This window comes from Perissodus microlepis, chromosome 19 (assembly GCF_051167445.1).
Source record: "Perissodus microlepis isolate ML-2025 ecotype Zambia chromosome 19, ASM5116744v1, whole genome shotgun sequence".
In the NCBI taxonomy this organism is placed as follows: domain Eukaryota; kingdom Metazoa; phylum Chordata; class Actinopteri; order Cichliformes; family Cichlidae; genus Perissodus; species Perissodus microlepis.
In genome coordinates, this window is record NC_140479.1 from 15,746,685 (window position 1) to 15,766,274 (window position 19,590).

At 39.0% G+C, this 19,590-nt stretch overlaps 2 protein-coding genes across 4 annotated transcripts; both read left to right on the plus strand.

The window, feature by feature from the left end:
* Nucleotides 1-415: 415 nt before the first annotated feature.
* On the plus strand, nt 416-11,547 carry rbm25a (RNA binding motif protein 25a). Of its 2 annotated transcripts, none has more exons than XM_084914485.1 (18): nt 416-604; nt 876-1,003; nt 1,421-1,470; nt 1,725-1,895; nt 2,330-2,387; nt 2,752-2,912; nt 3,169-3,363; nt 3,488-3,571; nt 6,658-6,920; nt 7,508-7,619; nt 7,745-7,834; nt 7,954-8,027; nt 8,128-8,278; nt 8,472-8,874; nt 8,983-9,287; nt 9,381-9,479; nt 9,582-9,629; nt 9,909-11,547. In XM_084914485.1, exons 2-18 carry the CDS (start codon nt 898-900, stop codon nt 9,999-10,001), a joined length of 2,463 nt encoding a protein of 820 aa, XP_084770611.1. In that variant the 5' UTR covers nt 416-604; nt 876-897; the 3' UTR covers nt 10,002-11,547. The 2 variants fall into 2 exon arrangements, with proteins under 2 accessions (XP_084770611.1, XP_084770612.1); XM_084914486.1 differs by having other exon boundaries at nt 3,491-3,571.
* A 97-nt stretch (nt 11,548-11,644) lies between these two features.
* On the plus strand, nt 11,645-19,532 carry slc39a9 (solute carrier family 39 member 9). 2 transcript variants are annotated; one of them, XM_084914488.1, is made up of 7 exons: nt 11,645-12,218; nt 12,342-12,450; nt 14,030-14,233; nt 14,610-14,678; nt 15,070-15,155; nt 16,474-16,608; nt 16,851-19,532. In XM_084914488.1, the coding sequence occupies exons 1-7, from the start codon at nt 12,123-12,125 to the stop codon at nt 17,082-17,084; spliced, it is 933 nt and encodes a 310-aa protein (XP_084770614.1). In that variant the 5' UTR covers nt 11,645-12,122; the 3' UTR covers nt 17,085-19,532. The 2 variants fall into 2 exon arrangements, with proteins under 2 accessions (XP_084770614.1, XP_084770613.1); XM_084914487.1 differs by having other exon boundaries at nt 11,646-12,218; nt 14,027-14,233.
* Nucleotides 19,533-19,590: the final 58 nt, after the last annotated feature.

Sequence of the window (19,590 nt, forward strand, 5' to 3'; positions counted from 1 at the left end):
TTGCACTAACTAGACACATAGTGTATAGTAATTTGCAACAAATTATAAATGTTATTCTGATTGTATCAGTCTTAATTTTCAGTAAGTAACAATGTAATCCACATTTCTCATAGAAAACATTTACAAAGTGCGTTTGTACCATTTACTACACAAATAAATGTGTATATTTAATTTGTTCTATAAGCTAATGGCTCTAATTCTAGAATCCTTTGTCATATTTTTCCCTCTATTTTTTTTTCCACATTGAAAGCAAATTTCAGATAACTGTTCTGTTTTTTTGGGGTTTTTTTATTTTTATTTTTTTTAGCACATTTGTAAGGTCCGGTTATTTTTTATTTAGGACACGCTGGTGTGTTTCCAGCCTGCCAGACTAAAAACAGGGCAACAAAGAAAATGTGTGACGGATATGTTTTCCCATGATTCATTTCGGAAAAGAATCGGTCCCAGTTATTTGTATCCGTAGAGGTTCTCGTTGCTCACTGATGAAAATTACAACGCTAATCATTAGCGTTGGGCTTTTCTGTCAGTTGACTTTAACTGGGCTTTATTTGGACAATTAACTCCGTAATTAGGCTCCAGTTTTATTTTACTCTTGGTGTACCAGGTAGGTAAATCCGTGCTTGACCGCTGCAGCTAATATTTAGCAGCAAGGCCACAGAGTAGCGTTAGCCAGTCTCGGCTAATTTAGCTAGTTAATGTAGCTGCTTTTACGTGGGTGAGCAGATATCCTATCTGCTCAGTTGGTCATACTAACGATCATTTTGTCTATCCTTGTGAAAAATACTACTGTCATGATCTTAACAAAAGCCCGAGGACATAAAGAAATGTTCCTCTGATGTTTTGCTAATTTGCTAAATATCTTTTCTCCTCTGTAGGTAGGTTTCTGGAGTCTTCAGGATGTCGTATCCTCCTCCGATAAACCGCCAGCAGATTGGTATCCCACAGTTACCACCCAGGATCCCCCCTCCACAGTATGCAGGCTTTGCTCCTGCAGTCCCACCAGGTATTGAAAAGTTTTTTAAACTTGCTCTGTACCCTTTTTAAGGAACACACTGGGAAGTGGCAGCTCTGTGGCATTCAAGGAAAAGCAGCAGGGTGATCTAAATCTACAACCACATAATGTGGGTGAAGCATTAGTTGACGGTAGAATATCTTTGAAAATGAGTGCACATAGATAACTGTTGAGAAGTAAGATACCTAAAGGCCCAATAAACTGACATAACTTAATACCCCAAAGAGAGAGATTGAGGAATGTTACAGGAAAATTACCTTAACATTTAATATTCAGAAAATTAAATGTTAAAATTGCAGATCACTTTTTTTGTTATTGGCTTTGGAATTTTTACATGTAGTTATGTGTATTATCTGTTATAATATACATAACACCTGACTGAGTGCTGTATTTTGTTTCTGTTTTCAGGGACTCCTATGATACCGGTTCATATGGGTGTAGTGACCCCCACACCCACAGTGAGTTTGAAGCAGGAGCATTCTGAATAACCTACCTACTATTAAAAACATAATACTTGCACATATTAACAATGATGCCTGGTGGAATTCTTTTTTTTTATTATTATTATTATTATTATTATTATATTATATTGTCAAAGAATAAAACCCCTATGCTCGCCATCGGTTGCTTGTTGTATTTGCATTTTTTTTGGTTTGCTTTGGCGTTACTCTGAATATGAGTGACATTTGCATACATCAAATTTATTTTGCAGGTGCTCGTTCCAGCCACAGTTGCTGTAGCACAGAAGCCGATGACTCCGAAGAAAGAGCCTGGCACGATCAGAGCCAAGGATACGGAGGACGGTGGCGGCCCCACCACCACTGTATTTGTGGGGAACATTTCTGAAAAGGCATCTGACATGTTGGTCAGGCAGCTTCTGGCTGTAAGTTTACTGTTACTCAACTGGAATAATCCTGTTAATGTACGTTAGTGATCTTTTCATGTGAAACAATTATCAATTTGGTATAAAATCAGTCTACAGCTAGACAAATCTTTATTTTTTTATGAGAGCACTTTAAATATTTAGAGGTTGCAGTCATAATAATATTTAAAAGATGACAGCGGTTCAGGAGTTGCAGGTGACAGACATTTATTCTTGTTTTAGTCAAATGCAAATCTCCAATGTATAATAAAAGTAAAAAGGAGTGAGGTTTTCATGATATTTGATCACTATTTGAGTCTCTCAAATAGCCAATTACCAGGAAGTATTGTTATAGGGATACAACAATAGTGTAGCCATTTACTTGTTAATTATTATCATTATCTGGACTACTAAACACAAAAAAAATCCTTGTTTTCTGTTCTCTTTGAATATAGAAATGTGGTATTGTTCTAAGCTGGAAAAGGGTCCAGGGTGCCTCTGGGAAACTTCAAGGTAACAGCACAAAAACAAAAGCACATTTTAAACCTTTTTTGGTGTTTGTGCATGGAATGGTGCACAGGGATGACACTCCTAGAATTTTAAATCCTGCTAAACATACTTACCCTCTTATTTATCATGCTTAAAGACCTATTTTCATATGTTTATTTTATGTATGTGGTTTTTGGTCATTTCTCTTGTATAGTCAGTCAATCAGTGATTTGGAGAATTAGGACATTTGAAGTTGAATGTCAGATTCTTGTTTTTCCCCATATGTTTACTCCATTTTTTTCTAACAAAAAAAAGTTATCAAATATCTTCGTGGGCTGAATTTGAAAACCTTGTGAACTAACTTTGTTTTTGTCTTAACTCCTGCAAGCTTTTGGTTTCTGTGAGTATAAGGAGCCTGAATCCACACTGCGAGCCCTCAGACTCCTGCATGAGTTGCTCTTGGGTGATAAAAAGCTGTTGGTGAAGGTCGATGCCAAGACTAAGGCTCAGCTAGATGAGTGGAAGGCCAAGAAGAGGAGTGCAAATGGGGTATGCTGCTCATCTGTCTTTTATTTTGACTGTTCCTTTTCTTTTGGAAGCTACATTTAGAGGTCACCACAGTGGCTCATCTGCCTCCATCTCATCGTATTCCTAGCGTCCTCCTCTTTCACACCAACCCACTCCATTTCCTCTTTTATTAAATCCACAAACCTCTTCTGAGGTCTTCCTCTTTTATTCCTTGCAACTTAGCAAGCTGGCAGCCTTACCTCTCTTGTCTCCAAATCTTTCTCGATCTAATCAATAGGGAGTCGGTGGCAGCGGGAAAAACGGGGATGAAGACGAGGAGGAGGTTCTTGATGAAGAAACCCTGCGTAGAGACCAGGCTGTGAAGGGGGCAATAGATGTCCTCATCCGAGAGTATGCAAGTGAGCTTAATGCTCCCTCACAGGATCCTGACAGTCAGCCTCGCATCAAGAAGCGGAAAGAGAAGAAAGAGGAGGTAGTCTTTGCATGATGCACATGGGGAGGAGAAGGGGCTGGAGAATGGCTCTGGCTGTTGTAGTATTCATTCATTTTGGAGTGCTTAGTGTGTTTGTTTCCTTTCTCTCTTCACTTTGTGTAAGGAGGATATCAATGCCATGGAGATGGAGGATGACAAGAGAGACTTGATTTCCAGAGAGATCAGTAAATTCCGGGACACACACAAGGTAATGTATCAGACTGCTCTTGTTACTGTGTAATTTAGGTTTTGAAGAAGAAATCCTCCACATTTGTTAGTAGAAATTCCTCTAACGCAAAATGGATCTGCAGTTTAAGACTATTCTGTTTCTGTCAAACAAAGTCTTTTGGTAGTCAGTAAGTTCTTAGAGTAGCTAGTGGAATTCAAACGGTACAGAACGTAGTTGATGTTGATTTATGATCCATTAATACTTCAGCCACCGATTGATTACTTTATAGTACGTGTCAGTATTTCCAAACTGGCCATGAGTTGTCACTGTTCACAGTACTGATTGAGACTAAAATATTTCGCTCTTCACAAGCTAAATTCATCACACAGAGTGCATGGACACAATGTGAAATTCCAACCAAAGCTAATCTATTGATTAAACCCCACCAATATGGTAGAGTTCATTTGGTGACTAGAGCAAGATGAATCTCAGAATCTCAGCTTTGGAAAAAGTTGCGAGGATAGGATGTAAGTATGATCTTTTATTTCTTCTCTACTCATTTTGGGCGCTCCCTTCTGGAGGGTTTGCAGAGGGGCAGCTGGCTCTCAGTCGACTTGCACTAAGGTTGTCAAAAAAAGTGATGCTGGACAAATTCCTAGCAGGTTGTGATTACAGTGAATCATGTTTAAGAAGGTCGGGCAGCTCAGTGAACCTCTGCATGTCCTCATATGATAAATAGCGTGTTTGAAAAACACACAGAGCCTGAAAGAGCCTAACCACTGCAGCAGTTTGAACTGCAGCCTGTAGTATTACTGAAGCAGGGAGCGCCCCTTCACAGCACTCTGCGGTCTGAAGACTTGCAAGGTAAGTAATTGCTTTGCTGTTTCTGTTTTGTTTTTTGTTTTTTTGTTTTTTTAACCCTTAGAAATTTACACCACAATGAGACAATGCATAAATAAAGTATGCAAACATAAATAAGGAGGAATAAGCTGCAGGGATATTTTAGTATGAATACCATTGAACTGTTTTTTGCCGCTTTTTAAAACAAGGTTCTCTTATCAGTAGTATGCTATTTTTAAAAGAAGTTATAGGGCTACTAACAAAACCCAAAAAGTTGTGACTTTGTACTGGAACTGAGGACAATTGATGTTATATACTAAAAAAAAACTGCCATCAACAAAGGGGAACAAGCCTCACACCACATCAAACACACAGTATGGTAGGAACCTGCTCATGGCAATGTTTTAAAATTGTTTTCCAACTAGTATGTTTCAAACTCACTACTAACTAGTTTAATACAGGAGGTAAGTTGTAGGTTAGGGAAAAACTGTTTCAAAACAAATAATGTGTATCTGTCAAAGCCATCCCTTTGGAGCGAAGGTAGAAGTGCTAAAATGGTGTGCAGACTTTCGAGACTTTGGCAGACTTGAGTTAAATTACAGTTTTGTAGTTTCCTCCTCTGTGGTCCTTTTTTGCTTTTTGTTTTTTTAGTTAATGGCTGTCAGACCCACGTTTAACATGTGGTAGTTTATGTTGTTAACCGGTCCAGATCCACAAAGCTACCAGCTGGAATTTTTTTTTTTTTAAATCAGCCACAGGTCCGTTTGAACTGTGGGTCTGACTCTGAAGGGTTTATTTTTTACATTTTTTTTTTTTTTAATTGGGTTGGTGAGACCAGACAGACACCACAACCTGGCGGTAAGACTGCTTCACTAATTTCTTTGTGGCAAAATGAAATGCAGTATCTGATTTGCATTGACTTTAAAAACAAACAGATGTGGATGCTATTTATGTGGATGAGTTGTAATAAGATGAAACTGCTTCACAGGAATCGTTTGGACTTCTTTTTTTTTCCTGATTATATTGACTTTGCTCTTGACCTGCTTTTCCTTCCACATGTAGCCTGTAGGATGTGTAGGGGCAGAGAAGTGCTGAAACCCTAGTTCATCATCTGTAAGTTTTGCACCAGTAGCTCCAGAACAGACTGTGGAACATGATTTAAATGTTATCTAGTGAGAATGTAGAAAAATGGGTCAAACTTTGTTTACTGAGATTGTCAATGGACGGCTGTGAGAATCAGTGAGCTGTGATTGCCTTTACAGATAAATAAAATGGTGTTCAAATTATTATTTAGTAGTTTGGCTTCATACTGAAGTCCCACACTGCTCTAGGGGATCACTTACACTGCAGTCAGGCATTGTTTTCCTCCTTCTCAAATGACCATGTAGAAAACACGTGGGGGCCGATTATGTAATTTACTTAGTTACGCCATTTGCCGTGTTAAGCTTAGGCTTGTTTTAATCCACTTGGCACCTATAGGTACAACCAGTGCATTACATAGTGGAGATCTCAAGTTTATAGTTAGATCTTCATGACCTTAAGTTAAAAAAGGTTCAAAGCTGGCTTCAGTTTGTTGTATTTGTGTTTTTTTTTTTACTTACCACGAGCCATATGAAAAACCCCATTTCCAGTAAAATCCTATGCATATGCATTTCAGGCCAAATCTGTCCCTTATCCGCAGTCACGAGTACACTTTGAATTGGAAAACATTCAGATGCTGGTTTGACCAGTACTTATTTGCCTTTTGATATCAGATAATAATCCCACATCACCATAGAGCCCATCGTAACAGCAGAGGTTGAGTTGGCCTGTTATTTATTCTGTACAAATCTGATAAAGAAGGGAGGTCAAATACTGGAGCCAGAACAAGAAATGATCTCTTTGCACAGGAAAAGAAGACTGTAAGTGTTTACAGTAACACTGGAAATGTTTCTTTGGTGAAACCCCTCATATGAGCTGTGACATCCCCAGTTTGTTAGGTATTTCAAGAATATACTGTCATTTATGGTTTTATATAAGTGTGTCCTGAAATGAGCAGTATATACATTAAACCTGCTCAAGCTGCGGACCACTCTTCCTGGAGGAAACCACTTCCTGACTTGGAGCAGCCAACCTCTCCCCAAACAATGAGTCATGGTAGAACGTGAGCATTTCTGAAACAGGCAGTGTAAACCATTTTTTGCCGATAACTTGTTTATTTATGTAATTTAGTATGATGATCTTTTTTTCACCTTTTGCATCTTCTAATGCAGTTTCCTTTTCTCTTCCCATGTGGGCTCCTGCAGAAATTGGAGGAGGAAAAAGGCAAAAAAGAAAAGGAACGCCTGGAGCTGGAGAGAGAAAGGAGGGAGAGAGACAAAGAGCGGGAGCGGGAGAGGGAGCGCCGCGATCGCGAGAAAGAGAAGGAAAGGGAGAGAGAGAGGGACAAGGAGCGGGAAAGAGACCGGGACCGCGACCGTGAACGAGAGAGGGATCGTGAACGCGAGAGGACGAAGGAGCGGGAGAGGGAGAGGAGTCGAGATGTCAGTGAAGCTCGCAGCAGATCGAGGTCAGTTCTAATACAAGATGGTTTGTTCTGGCTCACACACAAACGGTTGGGACTCATCTAAAGGGTCGTCTCTTAATTCTAACAGTTTGGACTTTGAGAAATCAAAAGGTTGTTGGCTCCAGCTGTTTCTTACAACAGACCTCAAGATCCACTCATAAGTTTCTCCACATGTGTTATGACTTATCAATGCATGTGGCATAATACTGGTAACATAATTTATTATCTGTGATTTAAAGATATGCTAGATATGAAATCTTGTTCCCCACTTTAGGGCTTTGCAAGTTTTTTTTTTTGTTTGTTTGTTTTTAACACTACAATGAAAGACTCATTTGGTAGCTGTAAATGAAACCAATGAGGATTTGTTGGAGGCTGTTAAGGAACTTTTTATTTTTGGGGAGTGTTGTGTTCAGTTGATCATTTGTAGAAAATATCTATATCACAAAATAACTCTAATGAAAGCACTATAGTGAAATGTATTCAGCAGTTGGCTCTGGCTATGGGCAAATACCCTTGAAATGATTGCGTTTCAACTTCATTTGATATAAAGATGAACTTCACAGATCAGTAACCCATTATTATTTTAACAGAGAGAGGTCTAGAGACGATAAAAAACGCGACCGCGAAGAAGATGAGGAGGACATGTATGAGCGGCGGAGACTTGAGAGGCGGCTTAGAGATAAGGAAGCAGCTTATCAAGAAGTATGTTTATCATCTCTCCCATTTTGATTTGATGAAATGTTCATTTAAATAACTGCACATAAGCAAATTACTGTTAATGTTTGACAGATTACTGATTGGAATTTCTTTTCTGTGCCTTCTTAAAGCGCCTGAAAAATTGGGAGGTCAGAGAGAGGAAGAAGGCCCGTGACTATAGCAAAGATGCTGAGCGAGAAGAAGAGAGGCGTCGTGAAATGGTATATAAGAATGCATGCCACGCTGCATAAAACAAGTTTTAGACTATTTATTATTTCAGATATGTGGAAACAGAAGGCTTGATTTACTGTTTACTGTTTGATTTTGTGCATGAAATCAGATGAAAGAAGCCAAAAGGCTCAAAGAGTTCCTTGAAGACTATGATGATGACAGGGACGACCCAAAATACTACAGGTGATTATGTTAATTTGCATTTTAAAATGTTTTAATGCTTTTAATGCCTTTTGTCATTACTTAATGTTAATGCTAATCTTTTTTTAAAAAAAAATTTCAGGGGCAGCGCATTGCAGAAGCGTCTTCGTGACAGAGAAAAGGAGATCGAGTTGGATGAACGTGACCGGAAGAGGGAGAAGGAGGAGCTGGAGGAAATTAGACAAAGACTTCTCGCTGAGGGTCACCCTGATCCTGATGCTGAATTACAGAGAGTAAATCCACCTGGAACTTTCCCTAACCTCTGACAAAGACATTTGATAGACTCAGAGATCTTTAGTTTGTTTTGCAGAATTACAGCTTTTTTGCTTGTTCTGTAATGATGTTTGTGCATTTAATATTAATATGCCAGTCCACCAGTCAACAACAATATCCTGAGGTTGCTTAATGTGTTACATATTTGTGTAGATGGAAGAGGAAGCAGAGCGCAGACGACAGCTACCTCTGAAACTTGAACCGGAGGAGGATGTGAACCAGGAGAAAACTCACAAGGAGCGGGAGAAGAGGGGGTCCGGAAGGCCTGTGGAGCCGGAGCCTCAAGTTCCCCCGCAGCATTCAGATGACGATGTGGAAGAGGCAGATGAAGATGATTACCACGATGGCGAGGACTCACAAGAAGCCAAGCCGCAACTCAAACCCGCCATGCGACCAATCACCACTGCTCCCTCTGTGTCTTCTGCCAGTGGAAACGTTACTCCAAACACCCCCGGAAATGAGTCTCTTTGTGGCATCATAATTCCAGGCGAGAACACTCCAGAGGTCCAACCTCCAGAGGAACACCGGCCCAAGATTGGCCTCAGCCTCAAGCTGGGTGAGTACAGCAACAAAGCAAAACACGCATACAGATCTGTTGTTTAATGGCACTGCTTTTTCCCAGAGTAAATAGTATTTCCTGATGATTTTTTTTTTTCTCCTACAGGTGCTACCAACAGTCCGAGTCAGCTCAGCGCAGGAAAGCGAAAGAAATTAGCAACTGTGGACAGTGTTTTCAACAAGTTTGACGAAGAGGAGGCAGATGAGCAGCCTCGCAAAAGGAAACTGGTTCCACTGGACTATGGTGATGATGAAAAGAGTCTGGGGCTCGATGGAGCAGAAATTTCAGGGGCCAAAGGCAGCATTAACACAGAGGAGAAACGGAAACACATAAAAAGCCTTATAGAGAAGATCCCCACTGCCAGGCCAGAGCTCTTCTCCTATCCTTTGGACTGGGCAATGGTTGATTCGGTAAAAGACTTGGCATATTTTGAAATTGCACTTATTTTCATAGCTTGATATTTTAGTTATTGGTTATGTTTTGTTTTGATTTGCTTTCCATAGACTCTGATGGATCGCCGCATTAGACCGTGGATTAATAAGAAGATTATAGAGTACATTGGAGAGGAGGAAGCTACATTGGTTGATTTTGTCTGCTCCAAGGTCAGTTATTATCCTTTGAAGTTTATCTGTATCTTTAAGCTTGTGGTGTTGAATTGTTGGGCTTGTTGCTCACTCTAGTTAATATTTTTCTTTTCTGATCAGGTAATGGCACATAGCACTCCTCAGGGTATTCTTGATGATGTTGCTATGGTAAGTTGAACTTTGCCTGGATCCTAAGTCTTTAAACATCTTACATATGTAATCCATCTTTTGGGACTGAAACCCAGTTGAATGGTCCTTGAATGGTCTGTACCACACATTGTCAATTAAGTGGATGACTAACCAAAAAAAGGAAAAACTGTCAGTTTAAAACCAGACTGGTCTGTCTTAAAATGGTTGGTGACAGTCACATTGTATTCAATGAGTCAGCATATGTATACATTCAGCTTTGTAATATATAGTATGTTTAACTGAACTGTTTGTCTTTAGGTTCTTGATGAAGAAGCAGAAGTCTTCATAGTAAAAATGTGGAGGTTACTGATATATGAAACAGAAGCAAAGAAGATTGGACTGGTCAAATAAGTAAACACGACTCTCTGACTGACTTCCTGAGCTTTCAGTTCTACTGTCTGCAGTTTTCTGGTCCAGCAGACTGCGAACATGCCCACACGGCGCTCCATTCCATCGGCAAAGAGCTGCTGCCTTGTGTGTTTGTGTGTGTGTGTGTGTGTGTTTGTGAGAGAGTGTGCGTGAGAAAGTCAAAATTGTGAACTGAAAGGGTTTGGAAACAAATGTGCTGCATGGAAAAAAAAACTTTGGTTGTAATTCTTTTATTTGTTAATGCCGTTCAGGAGGAATTTCATCCATCTGTTCTACAATGTGTTGGACACATTCTGCTTTAATTTGGTGGTGTTATTTGGAGGCACTACTCCATTGTGTGAACTAATAAACATGCTTTTTTTTTTAAAAAAAACAAAAAAAAACAAAAAAACAGTATGTTTTTGTTGATTGTGTTGTTAATTATTATTAGCTGTTTTTGAATTATGACATTATTTTCAAACACCAAAAATTTAATTGGGGTCACTTCCATATACAGATGTGATTACTGCAGTAAATGTATGTACCTGGTTTATGCCTTCTGACCCCTATTCTTCTCAATCACCTCTCTCAAAGGAAACATCTATAGTGCCCTTTGTTGGCATGAAGCCATACTTATATTTTCTGGTCACCACCTTTTTTACTTTATTTCGATGCAAATCGGTTATCTTTTATTATCATCTTATTATCTAGACAAAGCATATGATAGGATGCCCGGAGAGGAACTGTGATATTGCATGTGGAAGACTGGAGTGGCGGCAAAGTACCTGATGGTGGTGTAGGACATGTATGAGAAAGGGTGAGAGTGGGGTGCCACATCAGGGTTCAGCACTGAGCCCTGTCCTTTTTGCAATGGTGATAGGCAGGTGGAAAAACAAGGTCAAGCAGCAGTGTCTGTGGACTATGATGTTCGCAGATTATGTTCCCTATTCTCCCTACTCTGTAGTGTAAAGTAGGAAGCAGGTGGAAGCGAGTTTTGGAGAGAAGAGCAATGATAGAAGTAAGGGACTGTCAGTTAGTTGGACATGTACAAAGAAGGGATAGTAGGTATACTGGAAAAACGATGATGAATATGGAGTAGCCTAGCTGGAGAAGAGCAAGACCACAGAGGAGTCGAGGATGCAGTGAAGAAAGACATGCAGACGGGATGATGTGATAGAGGAGGATGCTAGGCAGAGGGTAATATGAAGTCAGACCATTAGAGCGAGTAGACGGAAAAAGATTCAACAACCTTTATTTGTCACATGCATAGTTATAGGAGTACAACACGCTGTGAAATGTGTCTTGACACGCTCCTCGACTGCAAAAAGAGAACATTATGTACATTAAGCAAATTAAATAAAACAATCTGGAAATTTTACATTGAAAATCTAAAAAAGTATTAACAATTTTCCTCCAGTGTATTATTTATTTATAGTCATATTTTACGTTTAAGTGTATTATTATTTGCAATAAATAAACAAATAGCCAAACAAATAAATTGAACTTTAAAAATCGCACAAAAATAAAAACTGCAAATTCTCTTACAGAATCTACTGTTGGCGTTTATTCTTGTTTTTCCCCAATGTTTATGACTTGTTGCTAAAATTGTCACATTACTTCCTTATCTTTTCCAGCGAGTCTCGCGGATACGTGGCAGGTTCCCTAAACTCTGACCCGGAAGCACTTTGATCAGCTCCAAACAAGAAGATGTTCAGTTAGCCGGTGTGTTGACGCTAACCGAATCGGGAAGTTGCAATATTATTCTGACAACTGGACTTGACAGAAAATATGCGAAGTATCAGTTGTTTGCACTGGACGGTTACCGTTGCCGGGTTTCTTTTTCATTAATATCGAAAGGCATATACATACTGACGCTAGTTAGCTTAGCTTTGACTGCGTTACCGAGGCCAGTGAGCGACACACTGACCAGTTATAAAGTGGATGTTTAGCATCAGACCGGGTTGGTACCGAAAGTGGGTCGTGACGTGTATTGAATTAACCACCAAAAAACTAATGTTCTTGAACTTTACCGTCACGAGCAAAGGTCCGTGCTAAAAGCGCAGGTGGAGGTTGGATTTGATGGTATAGCTTAGCAGTAGGTTAGCTGAAGAGAAAAGTGCAGTCATGGACGATTTTAGCTCGATCAGCCTGCTGTCCCTTGCGATGCTGGTGGGATGTTATGTGGCCGGGACGATACCTTTAGCGGTTAACTTCTCAGAGGTAGGTTTGTGACATACGTATGCATGTAGCTAACTTTAGCTACCAAGCTATCATAAAATGGACTGAACTTTCAAACAATAAGAAGCTACTGTGCTTAATGTCTGGGTCTCTGACTTTGTTTAGGAGAAGTTGAAGCTGATCACTGTGCTGGGAGCAGGGCTGCTCTGTGGGACTGCACTTGCCGTGATCATCCCAGAAGGGGTCCACGCACTTTACGAAGAAATCCTTGAAGGTAGGGTTCCTTGGTGGAGATGGAAGGATTGCTCAGATCATGAATGGACAGACAATTAAGAATTAACTACTGTATCAATAACTGTAAGACAATGTAATAGTCATGATTTTTTACGGACTGCAATATCTTTGGATTTTGCACGTTTGAAGATAAGCTCATTCGGTTATTTTAGTCTATGGCTCAGAAAACTAGTAATAATGCCTTTCACAATCAGCCGGGATGTGCTACAGCTCTTAGAAGTATGTGTTCCTTAAGCTAAGAAATACACGGATGAGTTGCAAAGCTCAGGGCATCCACTGTCATATTGGTTTATTTCTAATGTACAGTGTGTTTCAGAGGCTGCCATGGTGAAATAGTCAAATAAACATAAATAAGTGATAAACGTCTCTCCTAATCCAATAGTAGATAGATTAAATTAGTTAGCCGGTTAATTATCAAGAAAGGACACCAAGTTTACCCTTTGTGTTGTTTTGCTGCTTTTCTCTTTGATGTGTAATGTAAATGTAATCTTTCTTGGGTTGGTAGTCAGACAAAACAAGTTGTTTAAATGCTTCCAAAAGTGATCACAATTTCAAATGAGAAGCAAATTGTTTTGCCCCCGCCACACACAATTTTGGCTGCTTCCTGTAAGTTAAAAAAAAAAAATCTTGATAGAAGACTTTGAGCTAATAATTGTTTTGTGTTGTTGATTAAATGTATTTATTTATTTTATCTGTTACTTGAATAAACTGTACAAGGTGACATACTCGTACTGTTTGTTTTGTTTGACTGACAATACAAAACCCAAAGATATTCAGGTTTTCCATCATGTTGAATCAACTTGTTAATTTCTTTTATGTACATTTAACAGCAATGTAGATCAAACAGTTGATTGACTGAACCTTTTTACAGATAATTACATGTTTCATAATTGATTAGTTGACAAATCTTTTCAGCTGTCATTTAAGTTTCATTAAGCCTAACTTCACCAAGGCAAACAACTCTGTTTTAATATGGTCTTCTTTTCAGTTCTTGGTACATACATTAAGTACAAATCAGAGTTAAAAAATGAAACAAAACTGAAAACACACACACACATTGTCAATCAAATGCACTGGTGTCCAGATTTGTCCCCCCTCCCCCCAGTCATTCTACTGAAAGTACTGAGTAATTGTAACTTTCAGCTGTGCATCTTTCCTGAGTGTCTGTTCTTTCCTCATTTCCTGTCAGCTTCTTATTTTATGCACTTTATAATGCAAAATCTAAAATAGTCTTTAGATGTTTGTGACAGCGCTAGATTCCTTCATGCTTGCAACAGGCTTAAACTGAAATATACCAGAGGAAAATTAAGTAGAGAGCATGTAGACCAATGATATAGGTACATGTGCTTGTGTACATTTAAACAGAGGAAAGTAAAGTACAACATCCTGAAATCAGTTTCTGCCAGTTTCTGACTCATTGTCATTTCCATATCAGCAGTATTTATGATGGTCTCTGTGCTGTGTGATGGAATTTTAATTTTAAATGTCTTTGGTTCTGATGCATTAACGTATTTGTGTCTTTATCAGACCATTTTTCTGCTGATTTTCTCTTTCAGCAGGTGGACACCACAGTCACGGCCAGTCTGCAGTTGCAGAAGCTTCCGAGGGAAAGGGTGAAGCAGAGGCAGCTCTTAGTGCTAGTGGGAAGCATGAGCACAATCAAGAGCAGCTCCATGCCTACATTGGAGTGTCTCTGGTTCTAGGCTTTGTCTTTATGCTACTGGTGGACCAGATAGGTAGTTCTCATGTTCACAACACTGAAGGTAAGCATTCAAATAGCCTTAGCCAGAGTTGGTTAGGGAAAAGCAGCAAAAGCAGCTTCGTCATTAGTCTCTTCTCATCTTATTCTCCTTGAAAAATAAGATTGAATTAAACCCAAAACACATCCAAATGGCTCAACTGCTAATTCTGTTTTCCCAGATGCACCCACACTCTGCACTGAACAATTTTACAGATCTTTATTTAAGCTGATAATACTCTTCAAAGTCTGCCAATGTTCTGGTGCTATTTAACTCTCAGTGTGGACATAGTGGTCCATCAAGATTATTGATTTGTTTCCTTGCCACAAACTGTTTGAGTTGTGTATGTGTGTGTGTTTGTTTATTTATGTATTTATTTATTTATGTTTGGTTGGTTTAGATCCAGAGGCAGCAAGAGTTGCTTCCTCCAAAATCACCACCACCCTGGGGCTTGTGGTCCATGCTGCAGGTAGGTCTAATTTTATATCTTCTGATAATGCTACTGTACACAAAATAAATATTAAATAATATTTAATATAAAATTATATTAATTAATTATATTGATATTTAATCATAAATATTAAATATTAAATATGTATTTACATTTGGTGGAACTCATGAAAAGATGTAATTTTATTCTGTACCTGAGTTTGTGTTACTTCAGAATACTATGAATTTAATTAAGCTTTAAATTGTTTTAATTTGGAAAATGTATACACAAATGTTACTTTTCAGTTCAAACAGTATTAGTTTCTTTTTATTACAGTAGTTTAATCCAGATTTTATTGCTGTTTTAATGACGAATCATTGCTTTTAAGTGTTCCAGTAGTTACTGTACCTTTCTGTTTTTTTGCCTGCAGCTGATGGTGTTGCATTGGGTGCTGCTGCCTCAACCTCTCAGACCAGCGTTCAGCTCATTGTCTTTGTAGCTATCATGCTGCATAAGGTAAATATACATCATATATAATGCAGTCAGTGGTTGATTTTTATTGTTTGTTTGTGTGTATACGTATACTGGCATCTTAAAAATAAAGTTTGCACAGGCCTGTGAAAAACTAACAAGCCCAGTGATTCAGTAGCTTGTAGAACTATCTTTAGATGTGATAACTTCAGTAATTATTTTCTGTGTGACTTTATTAGTCTCTCATAGATTTGGAAGATATTTTCCATGTTGAGGTCTGGACTTTGCAACACTTTGATTCTTTTTTTTTTTTTTTTCAGTCATTCTGTTGCATTTTCCAGTGTCTTCCAAGCTTTAGTTGTCAGACAGATGGCCTTACATTTGACTCTTGAATACTTCGATTTGTTTACCAATGACTGCAAGGTGTCCAGGTCCTGTGGCTCCAAAACAAGTCCAAATCATAACTTCTATGAAGAAACTATGAAGATCACCATTCTTCATAGTTTGTATGATCTGTTTTTTTCTTGATATGCTGTGTTTGATTTTCTCCAAACCAATGTGGCGCTGTGCATTATGGCCAGACATCTCCACTTTAGTCTTGTCTATCTAAAGGACAATGTTCCAAGTCTTGTGGGTTGATTTGATCCAGTTTTGGTAACTTAAGCAAGGCTGCCATGTTCTTTTTAAAGAGAAGATTTCTTCTGTTAGCAACCCTTCCACAGAACCTATACTCATCCAGTATAGGTTCTGTGGAAGATTTCTTCTGTTAGCAACCCTTCCACAGAACCTATACTCATCCAGTATAGGTTCTGTGTTTAACATTTAAAATTGTGACTGAGGGCTGTAGAGTCTGAGATGTAGCTCTTGGGTTTTTTTGCAATCTATCTGGGCACTGTACAGTCTGACCCTGAGATGAATTTGCTGTGTTGTCTATGTCTAGGAAGATTGTCTGATATCTTGAATGTTTTCCTCTTGTGAATAATCATTGTCACTCAAGGATGATGGATATGTTTGCTTGTTGTTGTATAAAAATGGACCTACAACCCTTCCTAGACAAACAGTTGCTTCTTTAAGATCACTGCTGATCGCTGCAGAGGAGCAAACTGACAAAACAGCTGTATTTATAGAGGTGCTTACACTTAATGATGATCAATTACTACTCCACCATAAATCCTAAGGAAGCAGTAAGGGTGTCTTTAATTTTTGCAGGCCTGCAAATGAATTAAATTTAAGTACAGCTACTGAGTTTATAATACACAGAGGATTTCTTTCAGCATTAATTTGCACATTAACTGGTAAAAGAATTGATTGTTGTTTGCTGCAGTAAATTGCTATATAAACTCTTCTGTTTTGTTGATTGTAGGCACCAGCAGCATTTGGTCTTGTATCCTTCCTAATGCATGCCGGTCTCGAGAGAAATCGTATCCGCAAACATCTCTTGGTCTTTGCCCTGGCAGCGCCAGTCCTCGCTATGCTCACATTTTTAGGTCTCAGTCAGGTAATTATTATATTTTTGCACTGATCTGTTTTCATTTTGCCAGATGTTTAGTTTTCAGTGTTAACTGTTTGGTACAATACAGTACTTTGAGGATCTAGATATCCAGCTGTCATCTTACTAGTCTGTATTGTGATTTGTACACTACTGCCCAAATACTACAAAGACATTATTTCATCAACATTGGAGTCACTAGAAAAGGAGAACTTTAAGCTTTACACTGTTCTTGTCTCTTCCCCTCTTAGAGCAGCAAAGAAGCACTGTCAGACGTCAACGCCACAGGTGTCGCCATGCTTTTCTCTGCTGGCACATTCCTCTACGTGGCAACGGTCCACGTTCTGCCTGAGGTGGGGGGCGGCGGTCACAGCCACGCTCCTGCGGGAGGAAACGGAGGGAAGGGACTGAGCAAGGTGGAGGTGGTAGCTCTGGTGCTGGGTTGCCTCATTCCGCTGGTGCTGTCCATCGGTCACCATCATTAGACCCACAGCTCATGATGGATTTTAGATGGGTGTACAGGAGGAAGAAGCTGAAACAAAGACTTCAAGCACGGTGGATTCAGATGTCTTATTGCTTGGTGTCTGTTAATGGATCTTGTGCAGGGACTTCTTATGACTTGAAAATGAACTCGAAGCAGGGAACGAGTGAAAATCAGAGTTGCTCCAGTGACAACCAGTGCACATGATGACATTTGATCTAATGACACTGACAACAAAGTATAATGCATCTACTGTATGTATGCATTAATTCCACCAGAAATCTTTTTTTTCCAAGACGCCAGAGGTGGATCTTTTAGATGAGTTCATTTAGGTCACTGTGGATTTTTCAGTGTTGCGTTATAGTGCTCGTCCAAGTCAAAAAATAGCCCTGATTTCATTAGACCTTTTACTAGATGGCAGTTGCACAGTGAGATTTAGTCTTGATTAAACTTGTGATATCTCAAAAGCAGTGAAACTCACTTTTTTAAAAATAATTGTATAGAGTGTAGATAAATTAGCAACAATACTGATGGATTGGATCTGATTAAGTGCCATATTAGCAAGCCTGAAACAGATCTCTGAAGAGGATGGCCCCCAAACAACACTGGCTTGTACAAGATGTTTTCTTCTTGCCAGAGGAGGTCATGTTTTCACAGTAGATCAGACAGATTAACCAGCAAGATGCTTGTAACAGTTTTTCCGTGGCTAGTGAGTTTGTCTAGCAAGTGGAGAGTCCGGCACCGCTAGAAAAATCAGTTGTAACAAGCTCCTTCTTTATGCGACACAGTTTCCTTTAAATCCTGCATAACGACAAACACAGCTAGCCTCCCATCTGAACATCAACTGTCACTTTTCTTTAAAATTTCTTTAGTTTATATTTAAACTTGGGATAAGTCTGTGTTGTAGAGTGTTTTCAGGTGGTGGAGGGATTTGTCTTGCTCGAGGGCATTAATTGGGTAAAACGTTTTTGGGCACAGGAGAACAGACCTGTTAAAGATTGTTTGAGGAGAATTATGAACAACCGTTTCATTTTATTTGGTTTAACTCTCTATTAAGTAATTATACTTATAGCAATAATCACCAAAAAGTGAAATTGAGGCCAGGTCACTTCTTTGCCAGCAGTGCAGCCAAGTCTGAAATGTGTACAGAGGGTTTGTCTTGATCATAAAGGTGCTCGTTATGTTATTCACGCACCAAGATCGGAAAGTTAGAGGGTCCCAAATGCTGCTCTGCCTCAGTTACTTCTCTGCTCCAGCACCATTAAAATGTAAGTAGGCTGATTTTGGATATCTTCTGTATCACTGTGCCTGCTCACAGCAGAGCTCGTGTGTTTGTATATGTATGAATACTGTACAAAGCAACTTCTTCCCTCCACAATCATCGGGATTTCTTGTGTGAGACAGAACTGCTTACTCTCAATTACAGTTTCTTTTTTTTCTATGTTGAACTTTTGGACATCGACGAACTCGTCTTCGCAGTACCAACTCAACAAGCTACAGACTGACTTGAGGAGTCTTTGATTTATGTATAAATTTAAGGCTTTTACACACGACCTGTGAATTAATTCTAACTTGTATGAGAAGAAGCACGCCGTGTTGTTTTAGGCTTTATTTTGTTTGTTTTGTTTTTTGAGTGACTGTGACAGAAGGTGGGGTGAAATTCCATGCAGACCAGAAGCTGCATGACTGTTTTGTTTTTTTCTGGGAAACTGTTTGTGCATACTAAAGGGAACTGGGAACCGTCCCCCTCCACTGTGATGCTTGACAACTTGGCACACTAGTAGGCAGCCTCATTATGTACCATTATATCTCTGTAACTTGAGATACTACGGCAATCTACAGCTTTTTTTCATCCCTTACAGAAAACCTTAAAACTTAATTTGGGGTCTGGTTTGTGGCTTTATTAAATTTAATTAACATTGCAGTCAAAACAGGAAAAAAAGCTTTATGATGGTTAAATAGCCTCTTAAAAGTTTGGAGACTAGAGTTGGCTGCAAGATATCTCTTTAACTTCTTATTCAGAATGTAGTTTGTTCACACATGATCCCATCAGTTTCAAAAGTATAAAATTTTTTTTTTTTTTTTTTTTTTTTTTTTTTTTTTTTTTTAAATTAATAGTTCAACATGAGGCTTCATCATCTTTTCCTCAACAGCCAAAATACTGGGGTTTAATTGGCTGAAGGCACATCCCCTTCAGATTTAAAATGATCTAAATGCATTTCATGATTAAAGATAAAGGCTCATATTGGGGCTGATTATCCCAATCAAGGGGGGTGGGGATATCAGGCTGATAGTTGTATAGTTAATTTCGGTGGAGGTCGGTGTGAATCTGTTTTCTTTTCTTTTCCTATCATTCCTAAAGGGGTCTGCCTTATTTCCATACTTTGATTGTAAAAATCAGTTGTAAAGGAGCGTGTTTTATGATGACTAAATTAAAGTTTTTTTAATTGGTGATGATGTCTGATCATTTAACTTACAAACATAATGGGTCAGTAACATAGACATAGAGT